The sequence below is a fragment of the Nothoprocta perdicaria genome, unplaced genomic scaffold (genome assembly GCF_003342845.1).
Source record: "Nothoprocta perdicaria isolate Ctin4 unplaced genomic scaffold, notPer1 scaffold_67, whole genome shotgun sequence".
Classification (NCBI taxonomy): Eukaryota; Metazoa; Chordata; class Aves; order Tinamiformes; family Tinamidae; genus Nothoprocta; species Nothoprocta perdicaria.
In genome coordinates this window covers 2,734,610-2,751,916 of record NW_020455943.1, presented here as the reverse complement: position 1 = coordinate 2,751,916, position 17,307 = coordinate 2,734,610, and the positions used below count along the sequence as shown (strand labels likewise).

The following is a 17,307-nucleotide window of genomic DNA, read 5'->3' as shown; positions in this document are numbered from 1 at the left end:
CCACAGAAGATTTTTCTCCATACCTTTATGCTCGCTTCCTATAGTACTTGTGATTGTTTTCCATCTCCCATCCCATCAGCCCTAATGCTCTACTCTACTATAGGGAATGTTTCGAAAGTTCTTCCCATTTCTAGTGTGAAATTACGATATATTTAGAAAGGGGCTTTGTTTACCGATTGATGTAATAGGCTCTGCAATAAAAATAAAAATCTGTTTCTCTGTTTTGTTAAGATCCTGGGAAATGTCTAGAGCATGTGAAGAGGTACCACTGTACTGAGCAGTTCAGTATCTGATCAGCGTGACCGCTCTGGCTTGATATGTTGCTCATAAAGTCAAGGGTATGAAATCTGGCCCAATGATAGTGTCCCTTAATACATACCTTATTAGGGAAAAAAAAACCCTAGAATTGCAGAAGTACAGAACCATTAGAATTAGTATTAGGATTTAAATTCTCTATTGTTGAAATTTCTATATAATAGAAATTGAAACTTGGTCCATGGCTTTAAGCAAGTGCATGTTCTGGGGCCTGTGATTTCTTTTCCATTGTAGAGAAATTCCAGGGACTTACTAAGCCCTCTTTTCAAAAAAAAAAAAAAAGAAAAGCCAGGACCTCAGCTTAGATATACTTTTACTGGCTGGGCTTATCTTCCAGCACATTTACCAAGTACATCATAGATGAAAGCAGAGAAGAGGTACCTACAAAGAGGAGGGTAATCTGCTTTCCTGTTACATTTGAAGTCCATAGCTTGGCTGTTCCATTAGAGGATGTAACCTCAGTCATCTTGGTTTCTCTTCTGCTGCCTGTTCTGATGTCCAAGAAGTAAATAACTAGTGATTTTAATGTCTTTTATATTCAGTAAGATGGAAAAGTGACATCAGCTTAGAGTTTTAGTTTTTATATGATGACAGTACTACGGTAGCGCATGCAGCAATGGAAATTGTGAAGCATTTCTGTACTCTCAGCTTTTTGATATATCTTATTTCTAGTGCTATTTCTCGTAATGAGATTTATTACTGTCTTGTAATAGTTGTTTCTTTCTGCCTTCATGTGAAAAGCTGTTAATAAGATTACATTGAGTAGGCCTAATTATGCTAATTTTATTTAAAGCAAATGCAAATACTGCAGTTATTTGCTTTACCATAAAACATTGAAAACCAGTTTTCATGAAAAGTCTGTCATCGTTTTTAATACGTTTTGAGTTCAAAGGAAGGTCAGTGGAATGGGATTGTTTATTATCTACAGTAGTGTAACTCACTACATTGTTTTAGTTAGAGATAAACCAGCATAAAGATCTTCTGGAGAAAAACAAAGGATTATAATAAGTGAAGGCTAAAGGAGAATTGAAGTAAGTGGTTGGTTTGATGCACAGTTAGGCACTGCATGCTTTGAAAATAAAGGAAATGAATTCTGAAAGAGAGGCTGCTGCTGTCTGGAATTTTCTGACACCTCAATTTGCTTTGAAAAATTCGGAAGTGGAGGTGTTCTTGACTCTTCATGTTTACTTTTTGAATGTTAAACACATCACATATGAGGTCTGGGCATTTTGTTAAATCTTTGCATTTCGTCTGAGTCATGTTAGCTCCCCCAGTGTCCTGAGAGGAAGGTAAGGAAGGATTTCTGTGTCCTTCCTGCAGCCCTTGCTTCCCTCTTCCCTCCAGTGCTGTACTTTAAGAGAAAATGCATAGAGTTAAGAAGAATGGTTCAAGGTCCATTTCTTTCAAGCCATCTGTTCTGGGTTTGATTTGTGTTTGTGTTGCTTTGCATTTAGTTTATCTTTGGGGATATATATCATTTCCTCAATTTAATTTTATAAAATTGCACGAGTGAGTTCTAGGCAAGGCCCAAGCCTGTAGATAGCACATCTAAGTCTGGTGACAGTAACCGTAGCCTCTCAGGTGCGATGGACCACATTCGTGTTGTGTGTTGGCTTCTTATCTAGTCAACAGACTGTGCTCGTCTCTGAGTTATGAAAGGAAAATGAATTTACTGAATTTTCTGCTCCCCATCAGCGTGCTGCTGAGTGGCCAGTCCCTGTTCAGCTCAGTGAGGGCAGGAGAAGTGTCCTCTTGTGCATGGAGGAGTTATGTAAATTAAATATCCTGCACATTGATCGTTAATGTTTTAATTCTGAAGATACATATCTGTTGGGATCTAAAAGCCCATTTTTTTTTATTTGAAGGAGAGTAGTAAGCATCAGATTTATTGGCACAATATTGGTCATGTGAAACTCCAGAAGACCACAGCGGCCCTAATTCGAAGACAGGCGGCCTTGTCTCCTCAAACCATGAATTGACTCCGTAGCTGCTGTCATCCTTTTTCCTGTTGATTGTTGATCTGCCCTGGTGGGTTGTCTGTGGTGACCTGTTTCCCTTATTGCATGTGACTGGCTCGTGGGCGCATCCCTCTCCCAGGCCTTTGGGGTCGAGCCAGGGATTGGGTTTTGTCTGTGTGTTCTGTCCAGCCGCGGTTCAGACACAGCCCCGGGTTGCTGAGTTCAGTCTGTCCTGCTCACTGTGGCTTCCCACACTCCTTCCTTTGGTGCCTCCCTGCTCCCGAGGGGCCTATCCCTGAGCACAGAGTGGTCGGGAGCTGCCCGGTGTGGGCACTGATCTTGGGACAGTGACTGTCCCCGAGCCCTCGGCAGCTGCAGAGCTCCCCCCATGTCATGTCCCTTCTCTGCCCCTTCCGTATTCCTGGTTTTCCCCCCAAAACACAATCCGGACCTGGCAGTCTGTGTCCGGCCTGTGCTCTTCCCTCAGCTGCTCCTGGCTCTTGTGGGCTTTCGGGAACCGTTTTCACCCTAGATTGTCAGCCTTGGTGGGAGCTTTGTGGTCAGGTTCCATGGAGGTTAAGGATGCTAATATTCCTTACTGGAATACGTCAGGGAAAACTACCTGCCTTTTAGGACTTAGGAAAGGTGAGGACCTAATGGAATTACAAGTGGGATCCAGTATACAAGAGATTAATCCTGTATTCATTATTAAAGGAAACAGCCCTCGAAGTTGCTGTTGAGCAGAAGTTTTGAGTCTCTGCTTAAATAGTCCCCACTCAATAAACCTTTTGAGTATGTGTTGGAATCTGAAGCATGTGCTTAGCTGCTGTGCTGAATTGGGGCCTTCATTACCAAATTGCAGGTGTATGCTAGCCTATTTAAAAAAAAAAAGGTATAAATAAAACAGTGCTTATTTTGTTCCATTCAGTGTGGTTTGTTGTGTTAGTGCATCAGAATGCTCTAGCGTGGCTAACTTGTCTGAAACTGGTTAATACGACTTACATCGTGGGTGAGGGGTCTCACTAGATCCTGTTGAGACAGTGTCTAGTGGAGACTTAGCATCAAGTTGGTGAATGATTAAAAAAAATGGATGTGGGATTTCAACTTTTTTACTTTTCTGTTATATTACAGCATAATGAGGCTTTTTTGTTTTTATGTTTAAAAGTGTGTTTCAATTATGTTGTGCAAAGGCTTGTGTGGATATTAGAGCATGTATTATGTGTGTGCAGTAGCTGGGGCTCTGTAAACATTTCCATAATAAACCTCTCTGTATGCTGTGGCTTAATAAGTTGCCCGTAAAAATGTGCTTTGGGCAGAAAAGTGGTGTACCAGTCTGCCTGAAAGCGTGTGCTTTATTTAAAAAGAAAAAAAGCTCTCTGTGTGTTACGGAAACATTCAGATGCAGCAAATGACATTTTAAATCTCCAAATTTTCCCAGCAGAACTTTTTATCATTTTCCTTAATTGCACATTTAAAAAAAAAAACTTTTCAGTTGCTTTACGTTGATCTTTGCGTATCTTACCCTTTTGTACCCTTACAATGTGCCCTGTCATACCAAAACTCTGAATTGCATTACTTCATGTTCTTTAGGAATAGTATTTATGAATTACATTAGTTCAATTTTGTCCTGGACTGCACCTCTGAAAGCTGAGATGATTTATCAAGATCAATAGAAATGATTATATAGTCAATGAATTTTATTTTATTTTATTTCAAATCTAGCTGAGAATCAGAAGAATAAGACATCTATACCTAAATCATTCCTGATAGATATTTGACCTGATCTTAAAATAAATAAATAAGAAATATACCCTTGTGGAGCCTTATCTACACAGACTAGTTCAAAGCTCAACTAGCCTTTCCAGTATTCCTAATGTCAGAACTAAATCTGCCTTTTTGCATTTCAAGCTTTATACATATACTTGAACTGTTTATACATTTGTTGTAGATAAAACATTACTTTCCTATTATATAGCTATAAAACTTTATACATTTTATGTTTGAGAACTCATCTAACTTTAGATTTCTTTTTATTAGACTATTTTTCCTGGACCAGCGGGTCTCACTGCTCTCCCCTAAGCCTGTTTTCTCAGTCTCTGGTCATTCTGGTTATTTTCTGTGGGACCCAAAGTCTCTAGTTATTTCACCCATTTTCTGACAAGTAACAAATATTCACAGACAGGCACGTAGCTGTGGGCCCGTGAAAAGGGAGCAGAAGGATAAATCACGGGTCTGTGTGCGGATGTTTGTTCTTTCATGCACACATCTCAATGTCTATGGTATGTTTAACAACTCGAACATGTCTGTGGTACATTTAACATATTTTTTTCCTGGTGACTCAGCTGAGATGGAGAAGGGAAAGTGCAGCACGAGCTGTGTGGTTCCAGCGGTCCCCAACACGGTGGGTGCCCTGATGCCCCTGTCCCCAACACGGTGGGTGCCCCGATGCCCCTTTGAGCCACCCCTGCGCAGGCCTGTCTCACACTCTGGAGAGCTGAGCGCTGCAGGCTGTTTCTCCCTTCACCACCAACAGAAACCAACATAAAGCCAGAGCTGCACTATGCTAGACGGGACCGCCAGGTCTTTGTGGCACATTCCCTTGCGGAAAATAGCGGCCTGTAATGGAAAACAAGAGAAAAACTGTCAAAAAAAGTGCATGTTAGTGTACTGTAAAAGCTAGGAAGTCTTTCCTTTTGCTTAGCAGTGCTGTGACTGTCAAAGGGAGCAAGAAGCTCTTGCTCTTCACTGCGTATCATCTGAGCAGCACTAATGTCGCTGGTCTGGGTTCGCTTGGCGTTCGTGTGAGTGCTTGTGACTGTGCTGCAGGTCATGAAGGAAAATGCACTTTGATTCTCTTGTTTGACCTTTGAATATACACACATGTGGTCAAGAAACCAGGATGTTTTGGTTGCATCCTGGAATAATAATACATAAATCTACTAAAAAAAAAAGAAGTGTTTAATAGATTTATGCTTTCATGTCAGTCTGGTTTTATAAAATATTCAGTGTGCTTGTGTTATTTTACTGAAAAGTTTAATACCATGTGAAATGCTTAGGAAATAGATTTTTAGTAGGTATAAATCATATTTTTCACTGGATGTTTGCCTCTAGCATTCTGTAGCTTTCTTTTGCCTTTGTTCTGATATAAAATATCTGATTGATGCCTGAAACCTTCCCACTGCAAGGTTTGTGAAATTAAATAGGAAAGAAAATAAGGCTAAAAGAAAAATAGAATGGAAGAAATAGTAGAATAATGTGAATAGTACTTGCATGTGCATTTTAGCTGCCATAATATTAAGACATTATTCCAGCTAAGGCAAAATATGGAGTATACTTCAAGAAATAAAATGTGAATGTCTCAATTTCTGGAGTGTTTTTCTCTTATGTTTTAACTACATTGTCAAGTAGTGAGAGAGAAGTAGCCTCTAGCTATGAAGTAGTTGAATGAAATTCGAGGAAATAATTACAGCCATTACACGATGAGTTATTTCTGTTTTCTAGCTTGTTTTGCATTTACTGTGCAGCACTTGAACAATGTTGACGATTTTCAGATTTGTTTTGCAGATAACTGTTAGCTTGTTTGTATTTACCAGAGAGAAGATGCTGCAATTTTGTTAACCGATATTTTTTGGCGGGAGAGGAAGGGAAAAGAGAAAGGAAAAAATAAAGGTAAGAGTAACTAAGTAACCCTTATTTTTCTGTTGTTTTCAAAGGGAGATCAGAGATGGCTTCAGAAGGAAAAGCTTCTATCCTTCCCATTATATGCGAGAGCGATCCCCCCATAAGAGGGACTCTCCTTTCTTCAGGGAATCGCCCGGGAGCCGCCGGGATTCTCCGCACAGCCGCTCTGGCTCCAGCGTCAGCAGTAGGAGCTACTCTCCTGAAAGAAGCAAAGTCTATCCTTTCCACCAGTCCCAGCATAGCAGAAGTATGTCATCTTTACATAAAAGAAATATTTCTTCTCAGCAAGGTAATGCTGGATTGATGATGAAAACTGGTTAGCGAGGTCAGCCTGACTGCCGTTCTATAAGACCTTTCTCTTTCCGTGTTCTCTTATACAATGAGGGCAATAGATGTTTTTTTTCCAATTCTGTTACCTGCTGTGTAGTTGTTTCACTGAACTCCCTGTTCCCTTATGTATATATCTGTAGAGACTTCGTGTGGGAGACTGCAGGTGTTATTTCAATAGCATCTGTACCCTCAGTACACAACTTTTCCAGAATAGTGTGTTGTATTTTTTTTCTCTCTCCAGTTTGTCTCAAATCTTGCTTTCTGCAAAGCAATATAAAACATATCTCAGTCAAATTTTGTATATTCTGCTTATTGGAAGCTTAGTTGTTAGTCTTTTCCAGAAAGCTAATGAAATATGTTATTGAAATGTTATGTTACAATATCAAGAATACTTGATTCTTTTGTGTTTAAATAACCTACAAAAATAACCAAAAGCAGTTAGTTTTTAAACATACTATGATCTTACCTAGTGCTGCTTGTGAGGCTTTTGGGCATTATTCACATTAGATTTCCCTGACTTTCTGCAAAAGTTTTCTGTAAGAGTAAAGCAAAGCTGCTGTTTATCTTGACAGCAATTTTTGTCTTTCAAAAGAAGACTAATTGCTTCACAGGCTTCACAAATCTCCGATTTCTTTATTTGTTTCTGTGACAGGATGTGGGGCTGTTAGGTAGCACCTTTTATATGAAAAAAAATCCTGTGGTGTTTGTCAACATTGCTTAATTAGTGAGTAATTATTTCACCCGCTGTTGAAAGGCAAAATATGTCTCTAGCTGGGGAATTTAAGAGATGTTCAACTGAAGTTATAGGAGGATTATAGATGTGCAGATCATATTTAGTAGGAACAGCAAAAAGTGCTGAGAGAAACAAGATAAAACTGTGGAATCCTTCAGCAGTTCCTGCAACTTGGCACAGTTTCTTTTGTGTTTGTTAGTGAAGTGGAGGCAGATAACCTCAGAAACCAGAGAAAAGAGTCAAGAGAAAGGAAGGTGAGAAGAGGTGCTTAAAAAGTGTCGCATCTGATTGTGTAGTCAGGGTTTTGTGTGGTAGGTTCAAAAATACTTACAGACATTCAAAGTAAAAATTCTCCCCATAGTATCTCAAAAATAAATAGCAGCTTCTCTCCTTAATTTTAGTTCATTTACTGTCACTTTTTTCATCTGGTTCCACTATTCAAATAGAGCTGTATAATATACTCATCTGAAATGATTTGTAGCGAGTCTAGTGTGATGAAGGAGATGTGTGGAAGGCAGAGTTTGAGTAGTTTGGGACACTTAAAGGGAGGTAGGATACATATAGAGTGTTGTAAAGCAGGTATTGCAAAGACAAAACTGCTTTGTTAGTGGGAGCAGGGAGATGGTCTGTGATTCTGGGAGGATGTGGCAAATTAAAGATGTGATTATTTCCATCTTCTTTTTCTGTTTGTGTCTCATGTGTTGACTTTGCAGAGCTTAACTTTTTTTACAGCCTTTTTTGTTAGTTTTCATTTGACTATTGAAAAGCCTTTGTGGTTAAGGGTAACTCATAGTTCATCTTTGGTTTTGTGGCCACTGGAAATTCTTTAATATGACTGCTTTTTTTTTTTTCCAATAAGTTTTCTATTTAGTGTTTTTATCAAGGGTTTTTGGAAGTTTACTTTTGCCTGCAGTTTACTGCAGTTTATAGTCCAGCCATGTGCTGTCTTGCCAAATGCCATCAGTGTAAAAGCAAAAATACATTTGTCTGTTGTCTTCCCCCAAGTATTTTCAGCAGCATAGTCAAAAGAAGCATCAGTAGCTGTGAGGATTTTGCAATTGTTTAATTGTTTCCTAAGCCTCTGGCAGGGCAGTAACTCACTTGCCTCTAACAGTGTGCAGAGGTGAGCAGTGTTTTGATGTTTGCTGTGTATGAATAGTCTCCCATATACACACGATACCATGAAATATGCATAAAAGGTAGAAGGCAAACTTTTCAAATGTCTATTATATATTGTGTACATTTTGCATAGACTTATTTTTATAGATAACTATTTTTAAATACAAACAATATTGGGTGCAATCTTAATTTATAGCATGAAGTATGTAAAGAAATCTGCATTTCTTTACATAGAATTTACATAGCTCATTTAGGAATGAGATGTCATATTTTCTCTTTGTTACTTGAACTCAAATTATCATAATTCTATTATGATAATCTAGTTATAAAATAAGTATTTAAGTATTTGATAGACTATATCTCTTTAACTGAATGAGTATATATGCAATTGAAACCACAGTAAGTTTCTATCAGCAGTTTTTGATATGTGAATAGTCAAACATTATACAGTGAATGTGGCTGGTGTCGTGAGTTAGGCCTGGTGACAACAGATCTGCTTCAAACACAGTCTAGCCTGTTGTTGATGTATCCCACTGTATTTATATAATTTGTATAATTCTATAATATCATATGAATATATGATATTAATATAATAAAAAGATAGGAATTCTTAATTTCACTTTTTAGTAAGCTCACTCTAGGAATATTACAAAGCAAATCTATATCACCTTGCCAAATCATATTGATATGCCCTTTCAGTTAAATGCTGGAAAAAAGAAATGCACACTGTTATCACATTGATGCTTGCCAGCAGACAGCTAGAGGGGAAGATGGGGACTAGCATAGATTTCCTGTCTGAATTAAGCAATTACCCCTCCAGTTTTTCCAAGCGAATAAATATATTTGCAAAATACATCTTTAATTTTGCATTTTTTTTTAATTTTAGGTAAAGAGAGGACTTCATCTCAGTCACTGAAGACGTCCAGAGACGCGTCGCCGTCAGGCTCCACAGCAGTGCCCTCAGCAAAGGTGAATTTCCTTTCCGAGCGCTTCTCTCGGCCTGGCTGCAGGTCGCTCCCCTCCTGCAGGGGCACAGATCCTTTGGGAGGATCTGCAGCTGTTAAGGAAAAGGGTATTTTGAAATGTTGTGCAGCCCAACAGATGGGTTTCTACTAACTCCTCCTTTGGTGGGGAGATGCTGATAATGCTGTGAAGCTACAGACAAAGGCAAGCCTTTTACTCCATACCACTTTTTAACATTGTAGGAGAAGGAGACTTTTGAATGTATTTTAAACAGATATTTTCCAAAATCTGTAATGGTAGAGAAGGAATGAAAATGGGAAACCAGGTGTTAGGAACAAGTGACCCACACGACACGTCTGCACTTGCTCTGAACTCGGTGCTGCTGAAGCTGTCGCTGGATTTGGAAACAGTGTCATCCCTGTCAGCCTGGTGAAGTGTCTGGCTGGCAGAGCTGACCTGCAAGCAGGGCTGCTGGCAAGAAAGGTGCCATTTCCTTGGGAACAGAGCTGCATGCCAAAACAGTTTGGTCAATGCCATTTCTGAGCGATGCTGTTTAATGTCCCATCCAAAAATCTTGTGGGCTGAGCCCCAACTACATGATTATGCTAATTTGTTGAAGAGACAGGCTAATAAACACTAGTGAACAATCAGCATTCACTATTGCTCTCGCAGTTCTGTGGCAATAAAAAGGTTTTTGCTTCACAGGCTGCTTGCCTTAAAATTATATTTGAGGTTAAAGTGAGCATTTCTATGGGAACGTTTACCCTGAATTTTTGAGAAGTACTTTAACGAGAAGTAAGGAAACAATGCAATATGTTGTTCTAAGTGAATAAGGTGCTGTAAAAAGCAGCATTCTCCCAAAGTGGCATAGTGTACTAGCTTAGTTTTTTGAGTCTTTTAAAGAAAAACAGTGGAACACTTAAAGGGAAAACATCTTGTAAGGAAGAAATGTGCTATTTTGTGCAAAGGTGAGACTGAAGGAAATAATTAGCAGGAAAAAAAAAAGAAAATAAAAGCAGGCTTTAGTTATGCTCTGTCTCTCTAAGTGGTTCCTCCCTATGCAGCTGTTCAGAAGCGCTGCACGAGGCACCAGCTCGTCGCTGATGTCCTGAAGCGAGGAGGCCTCAGGGTGCTCTTAGCCATGTAGATGGGCTGAGCGAGATGAAAGCTGGTCCATGGCACAAGTTGCACTAATTTAGATTATAAAATAAATTTTATAATTAGGCCACCTGTTTTCCTGACGAACTTAGCATATTGCTGCTTAATACTAAATCCTTGCTTAATACAAATGTGTTGCAAAATGTTTTACTTGGCAGTAATATGGAGTGAAAGCTTGAACTGTCAAGCACTGCTTAAACACTTTGCTTTCCTCCTCAGTCAGCTCTAATCTCTGCTGTGCTGTTTTGGTGCCAGAGGTTTGCCTGGATCCACTGGCAGAGCTGATGTAGGATACACACAAATAGGAGACTTCAAATCATTTCCCTGGATGGAACAGATATCTGCCCAGCAAACAGAGCCCTGGCACAGGCTGCCCAGGGAGGCTGTGGAGTCTCCTCCTCTGGAGATCTTCCAATCCCACCTGGATGCCGCCCTGTGCCCCGTGCTCCGGGTGTCCCTGCTGGAGCAGGGAGTTGGATGGATGATCTCTAGAGGTCCCTTCCAACCTCAGCCATCCTGTGGCTCTGTGAAGCACGAGCTGCAGGAATGAGGTGTGTGCAGTGCAGTGCTGTTCAGCACTTTCTCCTGTACATCCCGTCCATCCTGCTGCCCAATCCATCAGTGGGGCCTCCGGGAGCGGTGGCTGGGCTCCTCCAGCCAGGGAGGCTGTGCAAGTGTTTCTCTGACCTGGAAATAGCAACAACAAAAGCTTCAATGGCACTTGATAAACATTTCTAGGGTCAGAGTCTTGCAATTTAATTAAACTTGATAAATGAGCTAGATGTTTTTACTTTAGAGCTTAGAGTGCTAAACACTATCACATTTAAGTTATAATTTACCTTTGAAATAGTTGTTATTCTTTTTTTGTGCTTCTGCAGCAATATCACCTTTCAGTGTAGATACTGTATGCAAATCTGAAAGATATTTTATCTGTGCCTTTTAATTATTTTTCTACATATTCATGCATATGAATTAAGACATGTTGGTGTTATCTGATCTTAAGCATCTGTTTAGTTAACTGCTGCATGAAATCTTTTGTGTTTTTCTTTAATAGCTGTCTGGACTACAAGCCTTGGAGGCTGTATCCAACATAATTAAAGCAAAAGGTAGATGTATGAGACAGGGAAATCTTCCCAGCAAAGATATCAGTAAGCTGACAGGTTTTTGCTGTTATTATATTATGCATAAGAAAGGAGCGGGGGGAGAAAAAAGCAAGAAAAAAGCAAACACCTTTTTTTTTTTTTCCCCCACAGGCTTTGGGTGTTTGGGGTTTTCTGGTTTATTTTTTACTTTTCTTATTTAAAAAGAAAAAAAAAAGATTATTCTCAGAGGTGCATTTTTGGTACTTTAAACCTCAGTAGTTGAAAAACATGCAGATATTTTTCTCTGAGAAACGTTTTCACCTTCTTTAAATTTTCCTACTATCCTGCGAAAATACCATTATTTTGTTACATAAAGTGCAGTCAAGAGGTTTTTTTTTAATGCATAGACCTGTAGATTTAATATAATAAGATTAAGTAAATCAAATTCTCTTTGCTGTATTCCCATAGGTAATTGAGTGGTTAGTTTCCACAAGCCATAGCTTGTGGAAATATTTAAAGTCATGTGAGATTTTATTTATCTTCATCTCATGCAAAGCTGACTATCAGTGACAAAGATACTGGTCTTTTCTTTTTGTTAGTATTGGCCTGAGGTGCATTTGAGGAAAGGGAGGAGTGTATAATGGAACCATAATACAAGATTTTTTGGCAGCTACAAAAAAGTCAGGCTTAAGGTAAAAGTGAGGCGTCCTTTGGGGGGAAAAACGTGTGGGGAGGACGGGGGGAGAACTTGGCAGCTGTAGTTGGTGGAGAGGGTAGGAATCATTCCGTAGCTGGGAAAGGTGAGGTACATTATGCTCCATTATGAATTATATCACCCTCCCTCTTAGCAACCCTATTACTGCCCTGTCTGCAAGTCAGACTTCTCTTAGGCTGTGCTGCTTGCTGACTTGTTTAATTCTGCAATTTCTAATTCTGGAATAAATAGTGATAGAGAAGAGGGATAAAGGCGTGATGCTGAATCCCAAAGGGCTCTGTCCCTGCTGGTCTACAGGTGAATTCTGCCCTTATGCCCATGCCACAGCACAGAGATGTACACAGTGTATTTACCTGAGGGAACACCAGCAGGGCTGAAGATGAAGCAGCCTCACTGCACGTCACAATATTTCTCTCCTTTGCCTGTTGATCCAGTTTCAAATGAGCTGATAGTAACTGGCCCAGGATTTTTGGGTCTGGATTGGTTAAGTAACTAGAAACCAGCCTTTGGCTGGAGATTGTGGCAGCCTTCCAGACAGCAGCATTTCTTTGTGTATTTTTTGGATCTAAGTGCTGCAGTTCTGGATATTGCACTTGTATTGATTCTTGAGTGGATGCTTTTGTATATACAGTTGTACAAATAAAGCATCCACATGTTGCAAATGAGATTCATAAAATTAGCTATTCCTCAAGTTTTCCGTACATGGGTATTTGTCACCATGTATTTGTAGAAGCTGGATCATATTCTTAAAGTGAAATCAGTTTTTATATACTACTTATGTGACCATTTCCATTTGAAAAGGTAGATGAAAAGTCCATAAATCCACACCTGATTCTATAAATGATCAACATTTATTCCAAGTAAAAATTAGTGGTTTTTAATAGATGTGTTTCTGATCATTTAAAATTTGTGTAGTTACTTTCTAAATACGGATAGGGTTCTTCCTGTCCTCAGTTAGCTTAGGTTGTGCAGCATGCTGTACAGCATGTTTACTGCTCCAGCCTTTTGTCCCTGCAAACTGAATTTAATTTTCAACTCAGTCCCACCTGTTTCCAACTTCTGCTTAGCTCCCATTTGATCCAAGTCTCTTTAAACTCAGTAAAAGTGTGGGACTTTTTTTCCATTCCATCTACCCTGTGAACTTAGTAACATTGACACTGCAAGTAGCGTTTTTAACGTCCTATTGACATTCATTGAATTCTTTCCTTTTTTTTTCTAGTTTTTTAACCAATCAATTAGCAAATAAGGTATCTTCACGTTGCTTTCCTTTTAAAATATTTTGGGATCTGACTAACTCTCTAGTTTTTAAAGGCGCATTTCCGTGTATAAAGGCATCCCGTGTTAAAGCTCCTCGGTGCTGGTTCCGTGCAGGCCTTGGACAAGAGCAGCAGACTGACGGAGAAGGAGCTCGCGGAAGCTGCCAGCAAGTGGGCGGCCGAGAAGGCGGAGAAGGCGGATGAAGGCAACTTCCCGGGAATCGCCGACTACCAGGTAAGCCACGACCTCCAGTTTGCCCCTGCGTTTGCCTCTCTGGGCTGTGATTATGGAAAGGAAGAAAGAGGGAGACTGAAGCCTTGTGCTTTGTGATTTTTTGGGGGGTTATTTACCAAAATAACTGCAGGGGACCCTTGTACTGGCGTAAGGGTGCCTGCCTGCTGAGCTTCCTAAAAGCAGCAAGGACCTTCTGAGGTACTTGGAGGGGACATTTGAAACACAAAACTAGGAGGAAAAGTCTGGTTCTTTGGGTTCAGTTCCCTGCCAGGGCAGCCTGCTGTGTCACGTATTCTTTCCAGAAAGCAGCCCTCTTCCATCTTAAAAATTAGATTTTTATTTATGCTAGATTTTTTCCCCAGGACTATTTATTTATTTATTTATTTATTTATTTATTTATTTATTTATTTATTCATTCTCCCATTAATACTTAACATTCTTTGGACTGTCGGTTTATACCCATCTGTTCTCATCTCTCCTCGGAGTCTGCCCTTTGCTCTGTTATAGCCTGTATCAGTCTTCATTTCGTTTGCTGCCCTTAGATAGGTGCTTGCGTTGTTTCTTTGTCTGATTTTGCTGCATTGGGAGTCATGTAGTTGTTGCTGCCATCCTGTCAGGATTACTTCTACTGATGTGCTAGCAGAGTAGGCTCTGCAAGCATTGGTTAGGGCACCTCAGGGAAAGCTGAGTGGTCGAGTTTGAACATTTTGAATCGACTTTTCTGAACTAAGCCATTGGATTTATGACTGAAGTTAGTAAGTTGGCAGTGTTCGTGCAGCTAGATTGGTAAGGGGTTAGCAAACCTCTTGCTTTTTGGCTCAGATGTGGATCTTGTGGCAGTGCAAAGAATACATGTAGTTAATAACCTGAATCTCTGACTGTAGGAGCACACAGGTCAGTGGGATTGCTGCTGTGTGTAGGTCTAGATGTTCTCCATCACTTAGATGTTGTCAAGGGCCGTTCCAGAGAGGAGGAGGCTCCTGAGGGAGCCCTTGTTGCCTTATTTCTCTAAATAGTTTTCAAGAATTCCCTGCTATGCTCTCATGAACGTGTGTTAATGTGTCTTGAGACTTTGAGTCCCACCGACTTGTGGACTCATCAAAGCTGACCCACCCAGGCTGGTGAGATTGGTGGGCAGTAATTTCTGGCGAAGATGGTAGCAAGTCCTTAGTAAAGATGGTATTTTTAGCTAGCACCTTTATCCCTAAAAGGAAACTTCTCTCTGTCATTTGGTATACAGCAAATGTTGTGCAGTGGGTGTTTTGTGAGTAGTCTGTATTAATCCTGCAAGCGTTTTAGTTATCCTTTTCTTCAATTTGAGATGAAAGCTGAGGATGATGGAATTCGTTGGAGATGAAGGTTTGAGATGATGGCTATAGTTTCTCCAGAGTCTTGCACGTGCTGCTTCTGGGTGTCCTCAGATATATCTTGTGATCTTAAATCCCATGGACATCTCTGTCTTTGTAGAGATCATTGTGTTTGATTATAGTCATGTAACCGTTAGGTGTTGATGGAGAGAAAAAAGTCACCTCGTGTTCAAGAGACAGTTCATCCCTGTGCAACCTAACTACCTAGGTTATAACCTAGGTAGTTTCTATTCAGTCTGACTCCATTAGCTCAAGGTGAGAGTGATTAGGGCCTCTCCCAGCAATAGAATCCCAGGCTGTCCTTTTCCTGCATTTCCAGTGGATAAGCTCAGAGCGTTTAGCACAAGGTCTTCTTGGTTCATGAATAGCAGCCTTTGTACTTCACTGTCTTTCCTTATTTCTGCTACTCCAGTCTTCAAGATCACCCTGCTTTGTTTCCTGCTGGTTGTGCCTCCCAAATTGGCTTCACTCAATTTTATTTCTTAATAGTAGGAGGTACTTGTGTGCATCTTTCTCACTTCTCAAGTCTTTTGACTGTTTTACTGTTGTATAATACTGCATTTGAATATGCTGCAGTAATGCTTTCTTTTTCCATCTCCTTGCAGTGGGAGTTGGTATAGTCCGAGACAAGGGCACGATCTTATTTCTGTCTTGAAGGAAAACTCATATAATGTTGGTAGTCCTGAAATTTCTTTCACAGTATTAGGAAGCCTCTAAGTGGCATTTACTTTTGCAATTCAGCATATAATGTATTCTGTTGTTTTGCCTGTAGGTTTGAATGTTGAGCTGAGCTGAGCTCTTTTTGGCGACCCTCTAGTTTGGTCATTTTTATTTATCTGTGATTTTAATTCTTTTTATTCTTTCCCAGAAAGTTAATCCCACTCTTATTTTGGCTTTATTGCTCGTAGGTGTTGCAAATATCACCTATGTGAGTCCTTTGCCAAGGAAGAGCAAATAAAGGTTGTCCAACATCATTCTTCTCCCAGCTTTAAAGACTGAGTCCCATTTTTTCACGATGTCACGTTATCTATGGATTCTAAATTCCTTAACTGTAGCTGCTGCCTGGTAGCAGTAATATTCCACTAATAGCCTTGATGAGCAAAGTTATATCTAATTGAATAACCATATTTGCTGTTTGTATTTTCCTCTCCGATCTTGAGATCTTTATTTTGCTCTCCCAAATGTGAAAAATCTTTTTCTTTGAAGGCTGGCTCCTCAGCTCCACTGTACGTTGAACAAGCAGAGGAAACGGAAGCGAATCTCACGGATAGTCCGGAGTTATTTGAGGATGGCCACGTCGGCCGATCAAAGGCGATTGCAGCCAAGACCAAGGAGATCGAGCAGGTGAGTCCTGCAGGCTTTGGGGCACTGGCTGTGTCCTCTCTTTAGAAATATATCTTCTTTTCTGCTCTCCTTGGAGCATAATATTAATGTTATTTGATCCCGTGAGATAGCATCTTACCCTATTTAATACTTATATATCACTGAAGAAGTATGAAATTCTTTCATATGCAAGAATTAATGGTAACATATGTGGCAGAACTATTTTTTCCATCCAAAAAAATGACCATTTCTTTGAATAATTGTTTCGGATTCAACCATACCACAAGTACTTGAAATACACTTAAAATGTGAGATTGAATGAATTTAATTTCAGATTGTAATGCTCTTAAATTATATACTTAAAATATGGAGCTGAACTCTTAAAAATAAGAACTTACAGATTTTGTTTTGATTGCAACATTTTATATTTGGCTGAGAGTAGGATATTGTCTAATATATCATTTTATTGTGCTTGAAAATGTCCTATTCTGTTCCTTCTGGAGTACTTGGAGATTTATTTAGTATGTAGTGAGATTTCTCGTACTCTTCCTCATAAATTTGAGCCTTTGAGAAAGTTTAGTGGAAATTTATTCATCTGTCAACCTATCAATTAGTCCTTAGTATCGTGACTGCAAGTTAAGCAAAATATCTACAGTTACCTACTGGTTTTCATGTATCAGTAACGAAGTGATTATGTTTTATTTCTGTGTCCTTTAGAAATGGAGGTTTTGGAGGAAAGTGCTCTGACTTTTCTTTTTTAGGACTACTTTGTCCAAATCTGGAGACTTGCATTTAAAATTTCTGTGTGAGTGGGAGAGGTGACTTTATTCAAACTTGTTCTGCCTTCAAATGCTGACAGTATGTGCCTATGATAGGCTGAAAGGAAATCAGATCTCTTATCACTTCTCCTCCTCATAGCTTTCTAATTTCAGGAAAAATAGCTCCCTGCTCTTGTCCTGGATAATCCTTGGAAGCTCATTTGGGAGCTCCATTTTCCCCCTTAATTCCAGTGGCCATTATGGCATCGCCTGCAGGCCCCTTTGCTGTGCTCTGACACCATTCCTTTTCCTTA

General features: G+C 39.7%; 1 protein-coding gene across 2 annotated transcripts in view; it reads left to right on the top strand.

Annotated features, from left to right (window-relative positions):
* PPHLN1 (periphilin 1) overlaps positions 1-17,307 on the top strand; it is a 57,386-nt gene that overhangs the window by 14,984 nt on the left and 25,095 nt on the right. Inside the window, exons 4-7 of one of the 2 annotated variants that reach the window (XM_026050278.1) lie at positions 5,987-6,243; positions 9,023-9,105; positions 13,426-13,545; positions 16,119-16,256. In XM_026050278.1, coding sequence (XP_025906063.1) covers positions 5,987-6,243; positions 9,023-9,105; positions 13,426-13,545; positions 16,119-16,256 — 598 coding nt within the window. The remainder of the gene's footprint in view (positions 1-5,986; positions 6,244-9,022; positions 9,106-13,425; positions 13,546-16,118; positions 16,257-17,307) is intronic. The other variant, XM_026050277.1, reaches the window with a different exon arrangement.